This window comes from Cyphomyrmex costatus, unplaced genomic scaffold (genome assembly GCF_001594065.2).
Source record: "Cyphomyrmex costatus isolate MS0001 unplaced genomic scaffold, Ccosl1.0 scaffold1076, whole genome shotgun sequence".
Classification (NCBI taxonomy): domain Eukaryota; kingdom Metazoa; phylum Arthropoda; class Insecta; order Hymenoptera; family Formicidae; genus Cyphomyrmex; species Cyphomyrmex costatus.
This window is the reverse complement of record NW_017275037.1, coordinates 1-14,271: the sequence shown is the minus strand read 5'-3', so window position 1 is coordinate 14,271 and position 14,271 is coordinate 1. Positions and strand designations below refer to the sequence as shown.

At 36.8% G+C, this 14,271-nt stretch overlaps 3 protein-coding genes across 10 annotated transcripts in view; 1 reads left to right on the top strand and 2 right to left on the bottom strand.

Annotated features, from left to right (window-relative positions):
• LOC108775547 (uncharacterized) overlaps positions 1 to 6,781 on the bottom strand; it is a 9,712-nt gene extending 2,931 nt beyond the window's left edge. Inside the window, exons 1-9 of one of the 3 annotated variants that reach the window (XM_018541962.1) lie at positions 6,757 to 6,781; positions 5,118 to 5,315; positions 4,663 to 5,025; positions 4,106 to 4,343; positions 3,862 to 4,001; positions 3,539 to 3,786; positions 2,803 to 2,988; positions 253 to 476; positions 109 to 183 (exon numbers count right to left, since the gene is read on the bottom strand). In XM_018541962.1, the coding sequence (XP_018397464.1) occupies positions 109 to 183; positions 253 to 476; positions 2,803 to 2,988; positions 3,539 to 3,786; positions 3,862 to 4,001; positions 4,106 to 4,343; positions 4,663 to 5,025; positions 5,118 to 5,311 (1,668 nt within the window). In that variant the 5' untranslated portion in view covers positions 5,312 to 5,315; positions 6,757 to 6,781. Of the gene's footprint in view, positions 1 to 108; positions 184 to 252; positions 477 to 2,802; positions 2,989 to 3,538; positions 3,787 to 3,861; positions 4,002 to 4,105; positions 4,344 to 4,662; positions 5,026 to 5,117; positions 5,316 to 5,480; positions 5,525 to 5,810; positions 5,910 to 6,756 lie in introns of those variants that run through there. The other 2 variants (XM_018541955.1, XM_018541971.1) reach the window with 2 other exon arrangements.
• On the top strand, positions 5,617 to 9,409 carry Fntb (Farnesyl transferase beta subunit). Of its 2 annotated transcripts, none has more exons than XM_018541991.1 (7): positions 5,617 to 5,741; positions 7,279 to 7,383; positions 7,638 to 7,763; positions 7,888 to 8,126; positions 8,245 to 8,545; positions 8,654 to 8,898; positions 9,006 to 9,409. In XM_018541991.1, the coding sequence occupies exons 1-7, from the start codon at positions 5,679 to 5,681 to the stop codon at positions 9,193 to 9,195; spliced, it is 1,269 nt and encodes a 422-aa protein (XP_018397493.1). In that variant the 5' UTR covers positions 5,617 to 5,678; the 3' UTR covers positions 9,196 to 9,409. The 2 variants fall into 2 exon arrangements, with proteins under 2 accessions (XP_018397493.1, XP_018397485.1); XM_018541983.1 differs by lacking the exon at positions 5,617 to 5,741 and adding an exon at positions 6,881 to 7,022 and having other exon boundaries at positions 9,006 to 9,407.
• Positions 9,410 to 10,636: 1,227 nt separating this feature from the next.
• Abi (tyrosine kinase Abl) lies at positions 10,637 to 13,529 on the bottom strand. 5 transcript variants are annotated; one of them, XM_018541909.1, is made up of 5 exons: positions 13,440 to 13,529; positions 12,154 to 12,819; positions 11,394 to 11,717; positions 10,986 to 11,237; positions 10,637 to 10,844 (listed from the first exon to the last, which is right to left on the bottom strand). In XM_018541909.1, exons 1-5 carry the CDS (start codon positions 13,450 to 13,452, stop codon positions 10,681 to 10,683), a joined length of 1,419 nt encoding a protein of 472 aa, XP_018397411.1. In that variant the 5' UTR covers positions 13,453 to 13,529; the 3' UTR covers positions 10,637 to 10,680. The 5 variants fall into 5 exon arrangements, with proteins under 5 accessions (XP_018397411.1, XP_018397446.1, XP_018397428.1 ...); XM_018541944.1 differs by having other exon boundaries at positions 13,499 to 13,526; XM_018541926.1 differs by lacking the exon at positions 13,440 to 13,529 and adding an exon at positions 13,117 to 13,390 and having other exon boundaries at positions 12,154 to 12,822.
• Between the last annotated feature and the right edge of the window lie 742 nt (positions 13,530 to 14,271).

Sequence of the window (14,271 nt, the reverse complement as noted above, 5' to 3'; positions counted from 1 at the left end):
TGTGTGTGTGTGTGTGTGTGTGTGTGTGTGTGTGTGTGTGTGTGTGTGTGTGTGTGTGTGTGTGAGAGAGAGAGAGAGAGAGATAATAATATAAATTCATAAACTTACATCATACTCCTTCCGGAAATTGGCATCACTTTGCTTACGATCTTCTAGAGTCCGAGTAATATTAATTAGATAGTCCTACAAAATGATAAGTAAGATATAATGGAACACAAAATATAACTAGGCAAACAAATTTTACATTTATACCATTTGATGCGTCTGTCTATTCTCAAGCATTTCTATCCTGTTGACCAAATCAGCTTTGTTAACTAAATTTTCTTTAATTATTTCATTGTCAGTCAATATTTTTTCAATAATTTTATGTTGATGATCCTCCCATTGTACATTAGATAATGATTTTTCTATTGTGGTTTCAGTCACAGTTTTAACGTTAGAGAGAAGCGATAAATATTGTGCTACGCACCAACCACCTGAAACAAATTTTCATATCCATAAACATTTCATAATTCAAACGCGATTATTGTAATCTCCTTCTCCTGTTACTGTATTGAACTTGTTACATCGTTCCAACATAAAATTAGTGCCACAAATCTATCCAATTATTAAATTAATTAAAAGTACAATCACAAAGATTTCAAATACATCTTAAATTTTAATGGCACAGAACAATTACAATGACGTAATTGTTCAAAGTGGAACTATTATTACAATATGGTAACTGAGAGAAGGATAGACGAAGAAACTCACCGTTCAGATGATATCGATCGCGATCACGATTCCAAATATTTCAAGCACAACACACTCTGACTTTTTAACGCCCACAGTAGAGTAATCCTCCCCCTATCCTTCTCCCACAATAAAATTATTTTTCGCTTTTTCAAAAAGATTAACTTCGTAAAACGCTCAACAATTGTGACACTATGACGCTATATCACTCTAACGGACTGTATTCAAAAGACTACTAATATCATATACATGAAAAATATTTTATTAAGTATGAACGTGTTTTTACAATATAGATATTAACTAACATATATTCTCAATTATATTAAAATATTGTTATATCTTTAAAGCGTGTAAAAACGAAAACAAAATACACGTGTGGTGGTTAACTGATAAAGTGTTGAATGTTATTTTATTTAATAATGATTAAATTATAAAATATTATGCATTTTATATCTATAGGATTAAATATTGTAGAACATAAAATATGTAATAGAATATATATAATGTATAACAAAAAAATTGACTAAAAGTGATATGACCAGTTAGTTCATGTAATATAACACAGCATATGACCAGTTAGTTCTTGAAGTATAACACAATATATAATTATGTGTGTAAAATATATAAAACATCATACACAATATATGTATAATTATGCATAAAATATCGATAAATATATATGTATCTTCTCTCTCTCTCTCTCTCATACAATGAAATATTAGTCTATTAGTAAATAAAATAATAAGCAAAGAGGTACTGATAGTCAATATGTGTACATACATATCTTGAAAATATGCTTATTTAAATCAAATAATGAAAAATATTTCATTATTTGTAATTTAAATAAGTAAATCATAGAATTTTTGAAATAATATTGTACAGTATATTATATGGTAAATATATATGCAAAAATATTAAATGTCAAACAATTAGGGGAATTATTAAATGGATATTCTATTCATAAATTATCAAAATTTTATAATAATCAGGGTTACCATAAATTTTTAATCGTACAATTTCCTGACATTTTCCTGATTTAGTGATAAAATTTTGAGATTTTTCCTGACTGTGAATAATATATATTTTGCAATGTTTCTTGTATTTTTACCGTAACATGGAAAATGTTAAATATTCTGTTCAACCAGCAACGTAACGTAGATGCACATTTTCTTCAGGAAACGAATTCTCAAAAAAAAAAGAAAAAAAAGGTAGTTCAAACTAATCATAGAAGCACAAGGCAATATAAATTTATTTACAGCTATTTTATTTTCCCTGACAAGTGTGCTAAATCCCTGACTTTTCCTGACTTCCCTGACTTGTGGCAACCCTGATAATGTAACAACAAATATTGGTGATGTATACTGACTTTTTCATAGAATGAAAAAATAAAAACAATATTAAATTGTACACAATTATTAATTTGAGGAATAAATGAATAAAAGCGGTATTTATATATTTTTAAAAATATTATATAAACATTTTTAAGAAAGTCTGAAAAAATGTTATACTATAAATCGAACGAGAAATTGCAATATAATAGATTTTGCTTTCATCATAATTTTATAAAAAAAAAAAATCAAATATTTATACCGCTTCCATTCATTTGGATTAAATTATATATATCTATTATCCTGACAACACTTTTCAATTAATCACTACTTTATATTCCACCCAATGGGAGGCATTTCAGGCAAAGACACGTTCACATTCTGTAAGAGGTGCATGAAATAATTTTTAAGATCTGCAAGGTATTTTGTAAACGATTCAAAGGCAAAAGACATTAAGTTGCTTATATTGTTAAAGATGTAATAAGTTGTCTCAATAACACCATATTGGACATTGCGCACAGAGTCCGCAAAAGTGAAATAATGCCTCTGCGCGATGTAAGCCCCTGAAACAAAAAAAAAACGAAGGCCAGGATAGGTTTATGCATCTTTCAGGTCCCAGGGAAAGACATTGGTCTGACTATGTTCGGATCGGTTTAGATTTCATGTGGATTAATTAAAATGAAATTTAGTGATGTCTCTCTGATTTTCGTTTACATTCCTTAAACAAAATGAAAAAACTTACCAAATAAAAGAAGTAACGGTAGAAACGTAATCCATAGAATCTTTGGACCTTTCCCTTGTAGCCATTTCCTAACGCCAGTGAATTGACTCAACAGCCAAGCATCAAGTACAAGCATTCTGACGAAGAAAAAGTACACATTGTGCGTATAACGGTCCAAAGTTTGCCACAACGAACTCCATTTGGATTCTAGAAACAGCAAACAATAAGAAAATTAGTTAACAGCTCTGTATTAATTTAATATTAATAGTATAAATTCGCTATATAGCATAAAAAAGATAATTATATTACGCTCGATTATATAATCTTTGTATAATTTTTTTTATAAAATATTTTTTACTGTATTTAAATTTTTTGTTTATAAAAAAATTATATTTCTTGAATGGACCGAGCTCGTCGCTCGGTGCGATTGACTCGCAATGTGTAGAGTTCAATCGCACCTGCGCCCACACATACGAATTTTCGCGTTTATGGAGCCGAAAATGGCTCCACCTGGTGATTAATCTACGATTACCAGCGTCGTTCGAATCCAGAGTTAAATTATATGTACGTCCCATATATTAGTAAAAATATGTATGAATCCCAGAGAGTCTGGGAGTTGGACATTAGTCTAACAATCTAATTTCGGAAAAAGAATTCATTATTACAAAAACCTCTTAAGAGGTAAACCTTGTCTCGACTTTAGGATGTTGCGCTATCGAATGAAAACGAATAAACTGTTTTTTAATATCAATAATACCATTGTATGATCGATAAGCTTGTGAAACATAATACTGTCTTTTCCTATCCGTTTTGAATTTGAAGAATTCGACAGTTTTTCTGAAGCAGGTGACAATGAAGGCTGTAAAATATGTGAACCATTGCACGACCCTCCAATTTTGATTAGTTTTAACCGATGATTTTATGTAAGTATCATCCAAATCGGTATCAGAATCAGCATGAGATGTATCATATTTTCCAATTGGAGTATTCACCCACGATAAGTATCTGTTGAAATAAGATTTTACCTTAATTTTATTTCAACAAGTTTTATTTTAATATTTGAGAAAAAATAAAAAATACCTTAACCGATTTGAGGAATATCTCGGATTCGAATAAATTACTTCTTTATTACTTGTGTACTGTTCTACGTGTGTCTTTTTGTACAAAGTCGTTTTTGCTGTAGAACTCAACATATTCGCTGTGTTGCAATTATCCTCGAACTGCAAAATTCACGTATTGTTTTAGAACACAAATATGCAATGTCATGGCGTACATGGAGAAAAATAAGAGAATAATGGTTCTGAAGAAAATGGCAAATACTTACCGAATGAATAAGAGAGGCGGTCTCTTTCAAATCAATTGTGTCCATATCGCCGATTCCGCTTTCCGTCGTTCCTCTCGAAGCCTGACTTAAATTTCGACTGGTTTGAGATACGGTACTTCCATTGTTGTTCACATGTATAGACCGTCTCGACATATTGGGCATGGCTAATATACCTGGGGCGATCTCGTACCGATACTGCGACGTTGGTGAATATGTGTAATCTGTCTTTGGAAACACGCTAAAACATTCACAAATAATCTGATTTTTCGTACAAGTGTTCGTTTAATTCCAATACTACTTATTAGCATTAGATTGCAACTTGACCTATACCTTGTGACTAACACTAATTAAGACATGCTATTATTTATAAACGTTTGTTTATCCAACGGAAAGATCATATTTTCAAAATAAACAACATCAAATCAAACAAATGTAAGTCACAGGAAGAGGATTCGTTACTAACATAATCATTTAACATTCCAATTAAAAAGTTCCTGTTAAAAGGAAAAACAGGAAACGTAGAGTATAGAGAAAATCAGAATTTAAAATATTCGTACTTCCACCATTCACCAGCCCGCTTGTAAATCTCAAAGGCAGAGCCTGGCCTACTTGGAGGATCTTCTCTCTCTCCTTCTTCAGAGGAGTAGTCACTGGTAAGTACTCTGCGTGGCGTAACACTTTTGCGTCTCTGTTCTGCTTTTTTGTCAGATGCGTCCTCCTTACTTTCGCTCTGGCCATTGACAAATATTTGCCTTTTGGCTCGTTGACGTTCCGACCGGCGTTCTACTTTTTTTGTGGTGACGGCAGAACTTTCGGACTTTGTGCTTTGATTATCTATCAGACTGTCTGTGACAGATCCCTCCTTGCTCTCCTCTATGATTTCCATGTTCTTTTCATGCGTCTTTACACTGCTGCCAGTTCTATAGTCGTGTAAATACAAAAGCGATAATGAAACTCGTCTATAATCATTAACAGGAAATGCTTTTATGTTTAGATATTTATGATTACTTACAATGATCTAGAGCCAGACCTTCTGCTACTGGTTACTTCTCCAGGTGTGTGCGATCTTTCCCGGCTCCAGTTTCTGAGATCATAATGACGCTCTGTTAGCTCTGGCTCCTGTTGGGGACGATTTTGAACCATAGGCGTATGGGAACGTGATCTGCTTCTGCTGCGAAGCTCATAGTGATGCTGTTCGCTCTCCATTCTTCTGTAGAACAAACAAAAACACCGGGTGGTAGAGGAAATCGCCTCTCTCAAGGACTAGTAAGTAATTGCCCTCCAGTAAACAGTCCAGTGGACGATTAAAGGTATTGCTCAGTTTTAGAAAAGAATCGCAGGGGCCTTTGGGGAGAACATATGCCCGAACATATACCGCCTAAAAATAGCACCCTCCCCGAAGGACACGGTCGCGGTCCTTTTTGCTAGAGCCCTGTTTCTACCATCTCCACGACCCTCCTCGTCACGCACTTCTCATCGAGAGCTCTCCGCGGACGACGATCACGGACGAGCACGAACGAACACTGACGAGCACGCGGTGCCGTCAACGATCAAGAGAGTCACGTCGTTCGCGATGAGCGTCCTACCTATCTCCCATCAACGTCGGCAACTGGCTCCGACTGGCCCGTTCCGGCGGGTAAGAGAGTTGGCCGGTTGGCCCACCACGGCGAATTATACGTGACACCGCTATTTATAGAAAACTCACCGTTTCCGCGCGCGCGGCGACGCTAGGCGACGCTAACGGGACGCGCAACGGCGGCGCAACGACAGCGGCTAGAAGTATCTCGCGTCACCTCGCCTCGCGTTGCGCAACACGCGCGACGCGCGATAACCGTGGACGCGCAGTTTTCAACACAGTTTCACATAAGAAAAAAAAAAAAACTCAACGTACCCCGCTAACCCCACCCGGCCTCGCTAGCCGACCAACCGCGATGTACGCGTAGGAGGACGTAAATCACGTTCTGTTAACACGCAGAAAACGCCAAGTGCGTGCGCATTTTGCGCCCGATGATTCATACTCACTTAATAATCCTCATTAATTCTATTTACTTACAGGGGAGGAAGGAGCGCGACATAGTCATTTTCACTCGACCTTCTTTTCTTTTTTCGATTTTCGGATTTTACTAATCCGCTAATCTACCTACGCCGTCTCGCTTCCTAGCTTAAATTTAAATATGTAGTCACGTATGTATGTACATAACTTATACATGCATTGATCCGTAAATATGACGAGATCATGCAATATATGTACAGAATACATGTAAACGTATGCCGGGCAACGTGTTAAAATGCTTGTAAAAATAAAAAAGAAAAAACGATGAAAAAAAATACAAAGCAACCACACTGCAGACAGGAAATAATGAAAGAACAGGAAGACGTTCCTGTTTTGAAAGATATATCAGGAATTTCCAAAATCCAAATACTGAAGTGCCTAAAATCCTGATCTCGAATAATGAATTTTTATATTGATTGGAACCATATCTCTTTCCTCTACAACGCGAGTAGAACAATGATCCAAAAAAAGAGAAAAATCGTAGAGAATTGATCGTATCTTTATTTCAATGTCCTTCGGCGGAAGGAGTAAACTAGGGAAAGCAATCCGCTTTGTAGAAATGGTAGAAATCGCGTAGGATAAATGCAGGGAGACGTACGATTTCAGTATTATTCCATGTATCCTCGACAGTCAACTACGTCCTGAAGGTACCTTTCAGGTGCAATTTCAAGTATCGCACTCAGAGACTTCTATTGACTTCTATGCGGAGCTGCTCTGCTTCATAGTTTTATACGGCTTCACACACAGAGGTGTCAGTCGGTGCATTCGGTGCAGTAGTGTTAATAAAATAATAGGTTATGAGTGTAACTGTAATATCAGTTAACATTGTATATACAATAACACCTAATATACATAAATTTAAATGTGAGTAAATACGGTATGTCATATAAAAATGTATAGTACGTAAATTTTTTTAAATGGACAGTTGTAGAAAGGGACAGGAAGAAAGAAAAATTTCTTAACCTTTAAAGAATCTCGATCTTTTGGGTACTTTGTGATAAAATTACAAATAAAATATATAAATTGTATTCCCGGACTGTCGGGACGTTTTGTTTTGTGAAATAAACTACTTCTATTAACAGACCATGTCAAATCATTATTATCGTTTATGATCAATCAGATTATGTCGGACTTGGAACTGAAGACAGGGCGAAGAAGTTATGAGGAAATATTGAAGCAGCGGCAAGATGAAAGAGGACATAAAACTGCAACAACAAACGAACAGGTAGATAGGTCTCTCCATGTTATCAAATAACTCTTTTTATCTATTATTTGTCAAATATTCTGTGTCATAGTTTTAAAATATGTCACACATTTGTAGAATATGAGCTTCTATAATTGTACATAATTTAATCGTGAACAATTACAGAGATTCATTTATAGATATTTTATTTATATTTGACTTACTTTTGAAGCCACAAATTACTATAGCGTTTTATTTTAAAACTTGTATAATTTTTTGATTGTACATCTTTTCAGGCTCGTGTCGAGGAGATTGTGCTCAAGTTTTACCGATCATGTAGAGAAGGAGATCCTATTTTACTTAGGCCTAAACACATTCAGTTCTTGAAGAAAGCAATTACTAATTTAAATGATACTTATGAGGTATTCACTTTTAATATCAAATAGCGTTATGTGTGTGTAATACTGCTTTTGAAGATGGTTGAGAAGAAATATCATTCTGTTTGTAACAAGGGACTTATTGAATGTTTGTAACGATACCATATAGTGTTTGGACTCCAGTAGACCATGGCTGTGCTTCTGGATATTGCATTCACTTGCGATATTAGGAGAACGACTAGAAAGTGAAGAGTGTTCCAAGATAGCAGGCTTTCTGGCTAAATGTCAATCGTCGACAGGTGGTTTCGGCGGCGGTCCAGGACAATATCCACATTTAGCGTCTACATATGCCGCAGTAAACGCATTATGCACCATTGGTACACAAGAAGCATACGATGTGATAGATAGGTATATAATTCAATAATTTTCTTTGTACTAACGCTATTATTTAAAAGTATTTTGCATATTTTTAAATTTTAAATAGTTTTTGCTTCTTATATAATAATTAAAATTATTACAATTTTAGAAAGAACTTGAAACGGTTCCTGGCGTCCTTGCGCGGAGAGGACGGTTCTTTCTGTATGCATGAAAATGGCGAGATAGACATACGTGGGACATATTGTGCCCTTGCTGCTGCCAAGTTGACAAACGTGTACACGCCGGATATGTTCGAGGGCACCGCCGAGTGGATAGCCAAATGTCAAACGTGGGAGGGTGGTTTCGGTGGTTGTCCAGGAATGGAGGCTCACGGTGGATATGCATATTGCGCTTTGGCAGCACTCGTAATGCTCGGAAGAACAGAGCTGTGCCATTTACCGGAGTTGTTGGTGAGTCCCTTTTTATGATTGCAGTAACATCTTTACCAGCAGTAACCGCAGTGATCGCTTTCGTAATACGGAGCTTTTCTTTACGTTCACATACTCGTCATCCCGCAGAGGTGGATTGTAAATAAGCAGATGCGTTTGGAAGGCGGTTTCCAAGGACGTACAAACAAATTGGTGGATGGATGCTATTCTTTCTGGCAAGGTGGGACGTTCCCATTGATCGCCGCTATTTTGTCGATGCAGGGAAAAGGATTCAACAATTCCGACCACTGGCTGTTCAACCAAGAGGCCTTACAAGAGTATATATTAACTTGCTGTCAAAACCCGCATGGTGGTCTTCTGGACAAACCAGGAAAGTATGTGTGATTATGGTCTTCGCATCTGTGATTACCGTAAATATAATTTTATTGGCGAGTAATTTTAGTCGCATTAATCATGTGATAACTTTTTCCTCTTTTTTCAGAAATCGTGACATATACCACACATGTTATGTTCTTAGTGGATTATCGATTGCGCAAAACTCACCAACAAAGTCGATCATCGGAAGGCTTACGAATAAGGTAGAAGTGATCCATCCCGTCTACAACGTGGAATACTCCGCCGCGAAAAAGGCACAGGAGTATTTTCCTACTTTACCGATACCCGCCGATTGATTCGTCTATATAATAGTTCTTTAAAATGTATCTAACCATGTTTGTATGTTTTTCCTAAAAAGAGAAAAAAAGAAAAAATATCCTAAAAAAAGATTAAATTTATCTCAAACTGACCAATGATGCGCGCGTAGAAAGTTGTTTGTATATGAGAATCCATAATTGTGATATATATAAAAAGAAAAAAAAATAACTTTAGGAAATACCATATTAATCAATCTTTGATGCACATTATTGGAAATTAAAAAGTTGCATTTTACCTATCTTATAGTTTTATTTTATGTTAAGAGAGAGAAAGAAAGAGAGAGAGAGAGTGTCTGTGAAGAATATATAATAATTTATAATATTTACATTCTTATGAAATGTTGCAATCGTTATGTGAAATTTTTTTATTAACAATCGTACGACTTTCGATATAAGTGTACAAATAATGCAAAAGGATCCAGAGGTAAGAGATGTCTATTGCAACGTGTGATCTTATACACATATAGATATATGTACATATATGTATATATATGGGTACGTAAATAACAGAATATAATTCCATTGTTATATATAGTATATATAATTCAATATCTACTCGAGGAAATACTAAAGATGCAGAAAAATACATTTTCTTACATTAATATAAAAATTGAACTTTTTAACGTTTGATTCAGAACTCGCTCGACTGAATTTCTTCTTTTCGATAATCAAATACCATACACACTTTCATGTTACATGTAACGTTGCGACGACTGTTTACCACTCGGTATTTTGCACGATTATAAGTGCGGCAAAATATCGCTCGCGTATAATAAGGGCAAAATAAAACCTAATCTGTGCTCTTTGCTTTCTGTTTTTTGCTTATTACCATATTTTATCTCTTGCCTTTCTGCCTCAGTTATTCCTTCGTTTTTCGCCGCGTCCGAGATAAATAAAAAAATCTCGAAAGAGATAAGAAACATGTAACGATTGTTGATAAAACAGTCGCGCAAAGAGGAGGAAAAAGACAAGAAGTAAGAAACAAAAAATGGGAAACAAAAAGCACTTTGTAGATCAGGCTTAGAGTAGAAAATATTCTAAATAGAGAATGCAAAACATCTACAATGATATATGAGAAGGAAGTTTGTTGATATTTCGACCTTTGCACCGTCCACTGCATCCCTTGCAGATTATTGTTGATTAACGCACGTGTATATGCTGTCATCATCCACATTACCGTTATAACACATGGCTTATATAAATTCTTTTTATCAATAAATTATAAAATAATATCTATAAGACAAAAATCGTGTCTTTTGTGTTTATGAGCATCCATCATTTTTTGTGTAATCTTACGATTATCTCAATTTGAACGAAAAGTAAAATAAAGAATATTTTCGTTTACAATCGAGATATTAATGATTAATATAAATGCGATTAATAATACGTACATGTATGATAAATGCTTAAAAATTGCAGTCTTCCGTTAGTTATTTTGATATAGCCAATTATTGCATGTAGTTATTATACGCATGGTTCGACATAATTTCCTGGAAATAATCCAGTTATACCGTCCATTACCCCCTCCCACCATCCATCGTCATTTTTCTTGAGCACATAGATCACAGAACTCTCTTGAAAACTTAGCTCGTCTTCCTTATCCGCGTAATAATCATAAATAGCCACCACTGCAATTATAATATTTACATTATTACATATTGTTTGTGTCATCGATATAACACACCTCATTGTTGCATTATCCATTTTACATATCAATTTATATTTATTAAATGTTTTCACGACAGATAAAACTAATTCTAAGGTTCTACCTTTCTCGATATAATTCTTTGGCACCCATCCGGGCAGATCTTCCTCATCCGGCACGATCGGCATTATAGCACTAGATGGGGTCGGTCTGCCAAATTGTGGATGTTCCTCCTGCTCTGGTGGTGGTGGCGGTGGTAAGGGTGGACTGTTCGCACCGCTACCACGGCTAATCTGATGCGATAATCTGTGTGGTAAGGTGTGATGGCCGGTATATTCCGACATATCGCCTAGTCCAACCAAAGGTGAAGGTGGAGCTGAGATGGCAAAGAAAAAATCAGTATCTCATCGTACAACAAATTATAAAATTGAAAAAACATTAAAGTAAATATACATATTTTCATTATCTACTTCATTATCTATAGTTCACACAGCTTCATTATCAATATTATTAATTATATTGTTTTACTTACGAGGCATACTGTTATGCTGTTCCTGCACATAACCCGCGGTAACGCTGGGCGGTGCTGGAGGTGGTGTTTGAGGATGATTCTGCAAGGGATGAACTGTTCCCACTTGCGGCAAAGTGTGCTGATTGATGATATTGGCATGCGCATTATGATTGGTATTATGGCTCGTGTGGGACGTGTTATGAGCATGCAAAGGTAGAGTGCTATATCCTGGGCGATCTCGCCTAGGATGACCAAGCGGATAGTTGGGCGCATAGTGGCTAGGAACTTGAGGTGGGGCTACTGCTGGTGGAGTCCTATATTCGCGTGATCCTTTACTCAATGTTCCTATACATAAAGAATGTAGCGGATCATTATTTATTGTATTAGCAAGATTAATACAACACATGTAACATCAAGTGTGACAGATAGAATAGTATAACATGTAGAAGCCAAAAGAAAGAAAAGACACACATGCAAGCAAGAAGCAGTAAATACCTTTGCGTTAGTGAAATGATTTTAATTTTTTTATAACCGCAACTGAAAAAGTACACCTTTACAAGTTTGTGTAGCACTCGTACAATTCTTAGCACTTATGTAGGGTGCCCCAGAACGTTCCTGGGACACCCTGTACATACAGAATGTTTAATTTGTGACAACAACAGATGGTTCTCCATAAATAATGCAAAGAAGAGAAAAATTGTCCTGTTTTGTAGCAACAACTGCCAAACATTCTGTATGTGTATTATATATATGTATATATTTGTACATGGGTAACTCTTACCAGTTCTCACTGTTTGAGGTGGTGTAGGTGGTTTAGTGGTAGGAGCAGGTCCTACCATCGCAGCACCTAATCCTGAACCTGTGGAAGTAGCTCCTAAACTCTGAACGCTGCCTTGACTACCTCCTCTCTGCTTGCTTCGTGGCGTACCGCAACTGCGTACACCATGTCCAATTTCATCTAGGATTGTGTAATCAATGCTCTTCCTTACATACTTTATTGGTTTCTCAGGATTGGCAGGAGCAATGATTTTGTACTGGCGAGTTGTCATCTTGTTGGCCGTCAAGACGCCTATTTCCCTTCTAGCTACCTTTTCCTTGTGAATCATGACTGTCTGTGCAATGTGATTCATTTGGCTTTCCATCTCGGCGAGCTGAGACGTCTGCAGATCTAGTAGTTGAAGAAAATTGTACGCCAAGGTGTTGATTTGATATGCAACACTGGCTAAGGACTGTGTGGTATAATTCTTCGTTTCCTCCAGTGCAATCCTCTTGTTTTCTGCTTGGAAATAATTGGCTTCGCAATATTCTGCCACTCTCTCCAGATTTGTGTGACTGTCAGCCAGATTGTTCCTACCCTCGGGAATCTCATGTCGCAAGAGTGCCGCTAATTCTGCCATGACTTCAGAATCACTACCCACTCCTGATGACACGCAATAAGATCCTGATCCTTCTTAAAGGCAATCAAGAGAAAAAAAGATAGAAATATTATGTGCGGAAGAACTTGATCTGAGTAAAAATTATTGAATTAGTCCCGCATAAAAGCACAATTATAATAGGTATAAAGAGAATAAAATATAAATAATATTAAAGTAAAGCGGTGACGAAGCCAAAGGTATATTTAACAACGGTTTTAAAGTTCCGAACAGTTCCATTCTCGCAAAGTAGGATCGCACTATACTCGTAATAATCGTTTCCGACGCGAGCGGAAAATATATTAATTTTTAATCTAACAATGAGAACATACTTGGCACCTTTTTCACGAGGCAGGAAATAAAAGTTGAGTGGACGAAATATTAGATATCAGATTAGAACAGGGGCGGCGTCTGAAGGGAAATAGGAAACAAGATGGACAGACCGATACATACATACATACATACATACATACACGCACGCACGCACGCACGCACATGTAGTCACGTACACAACACCGCCTGATGTTCGATGTACGGCAACTGACGGCAACGGCGAGTGTTCCGCATTCTCTAATTGACGCGATGACGATATGTACGTAAAATAGGTACGACAATGATTTAGAGATTAAGAAAAAGAAGTAGGAAATCAACTAACGGTACTCAGCCATTATTCGCAACTACCAGCTACTAGCAGCCTCATTAATTCATAATTACCGAGCTCCCGAAATTCGTGTAAAAAAGAGCGTACGGAAGACACGGAGGTATAAAACAGTATAAAATGGCCACAATCGAGTCGCTGCGATATCTATCGTATCGCACAATCGCGATACGATCGATTGCAATATCTAAATTTGTCGTGATCCAAAACGATAATTGATATCGTGTTAATCTAAATTGATAACTAAATTTTAACACGCGTGAATTTACATATAAAAATGATAACGCTGGTGATCGATGGCTCAAGAGGAAGAATCGCGGTCACGTGACCTATGTATCGCGGCGTGGCTGAATCGATTGATTCGCTCGCGAAGCGAGATATCGTGCGAATTACAAACGTAACACGCCACTTTATATCATAAATACATCATGATTTCGGCTCGATGTTCGAGGCGTTCGAGCGCTGCGCATTCCAGTGTGCTATAGCTGTTTTACGTGGTTCTACGTGGTTCTGCGGTACGAGGGATATGGATTTTTCCGTGTTCCCGTGAGTGTCTCCTATTGTCTACGGTAGTCCTCAGTTCCGCAGCTTCACCAAATTCCACGCAGCTCCTCCTGAGTCTGGTCAAGTCCGTTGATTCCGGTGCGGCAATGCAGCAATCGTGTCCACCCGCTCGTGTTCTGTGTCCACGTCTGTTTTAACTGCATTGTATTGCGTTAAGTAGCATTCACTCGTGTTCGCCGTGAGCGATCGCGACCGACCGACTGACCGACGGACGTCCAAACAGCCGGTTGCAAAAGTGCAGTCTCGGTAAGTACGATTCTTCTGA

Coding starts and splice junctions, on each gene's coding strand:
- Fntb (XM_018541991.1), top strand. CDS start 5,679: ATGAGCGTCCTACCTATCTCCCATCAACGTCGGCAACTGGCTCCGACT. Junction 8,127..8,244: donor GCATACGATGTGATAGATAG/GTATATAATTCA, acceptor TTACAATTTTAG/AAAGAACTTGAAACGGTTCC. Junction 8,546..8,653: donor GCCATTTACCGGAGTTGTTG/GTGAGTCCCTTT, acceptor GTCATCCCGCAG/AGGTGGATTGTAAATAAGCA.
- Abi (XM_018541909.1), bottom strand. Junction 11,718..12,153: donor ACCTCAAACAGTGAGAACTG/GTAAGAGTTACC, acceptor CTTTATGTATAG/GAACATTGAGTAAAGGATCA. Junction 10,845..10,985: donor AAAGAATTATATCGAGAAAG/GTAGAACCTTAG, acceptor TTATAATTGCAG/TGGTGGCTATTTATGATTAT.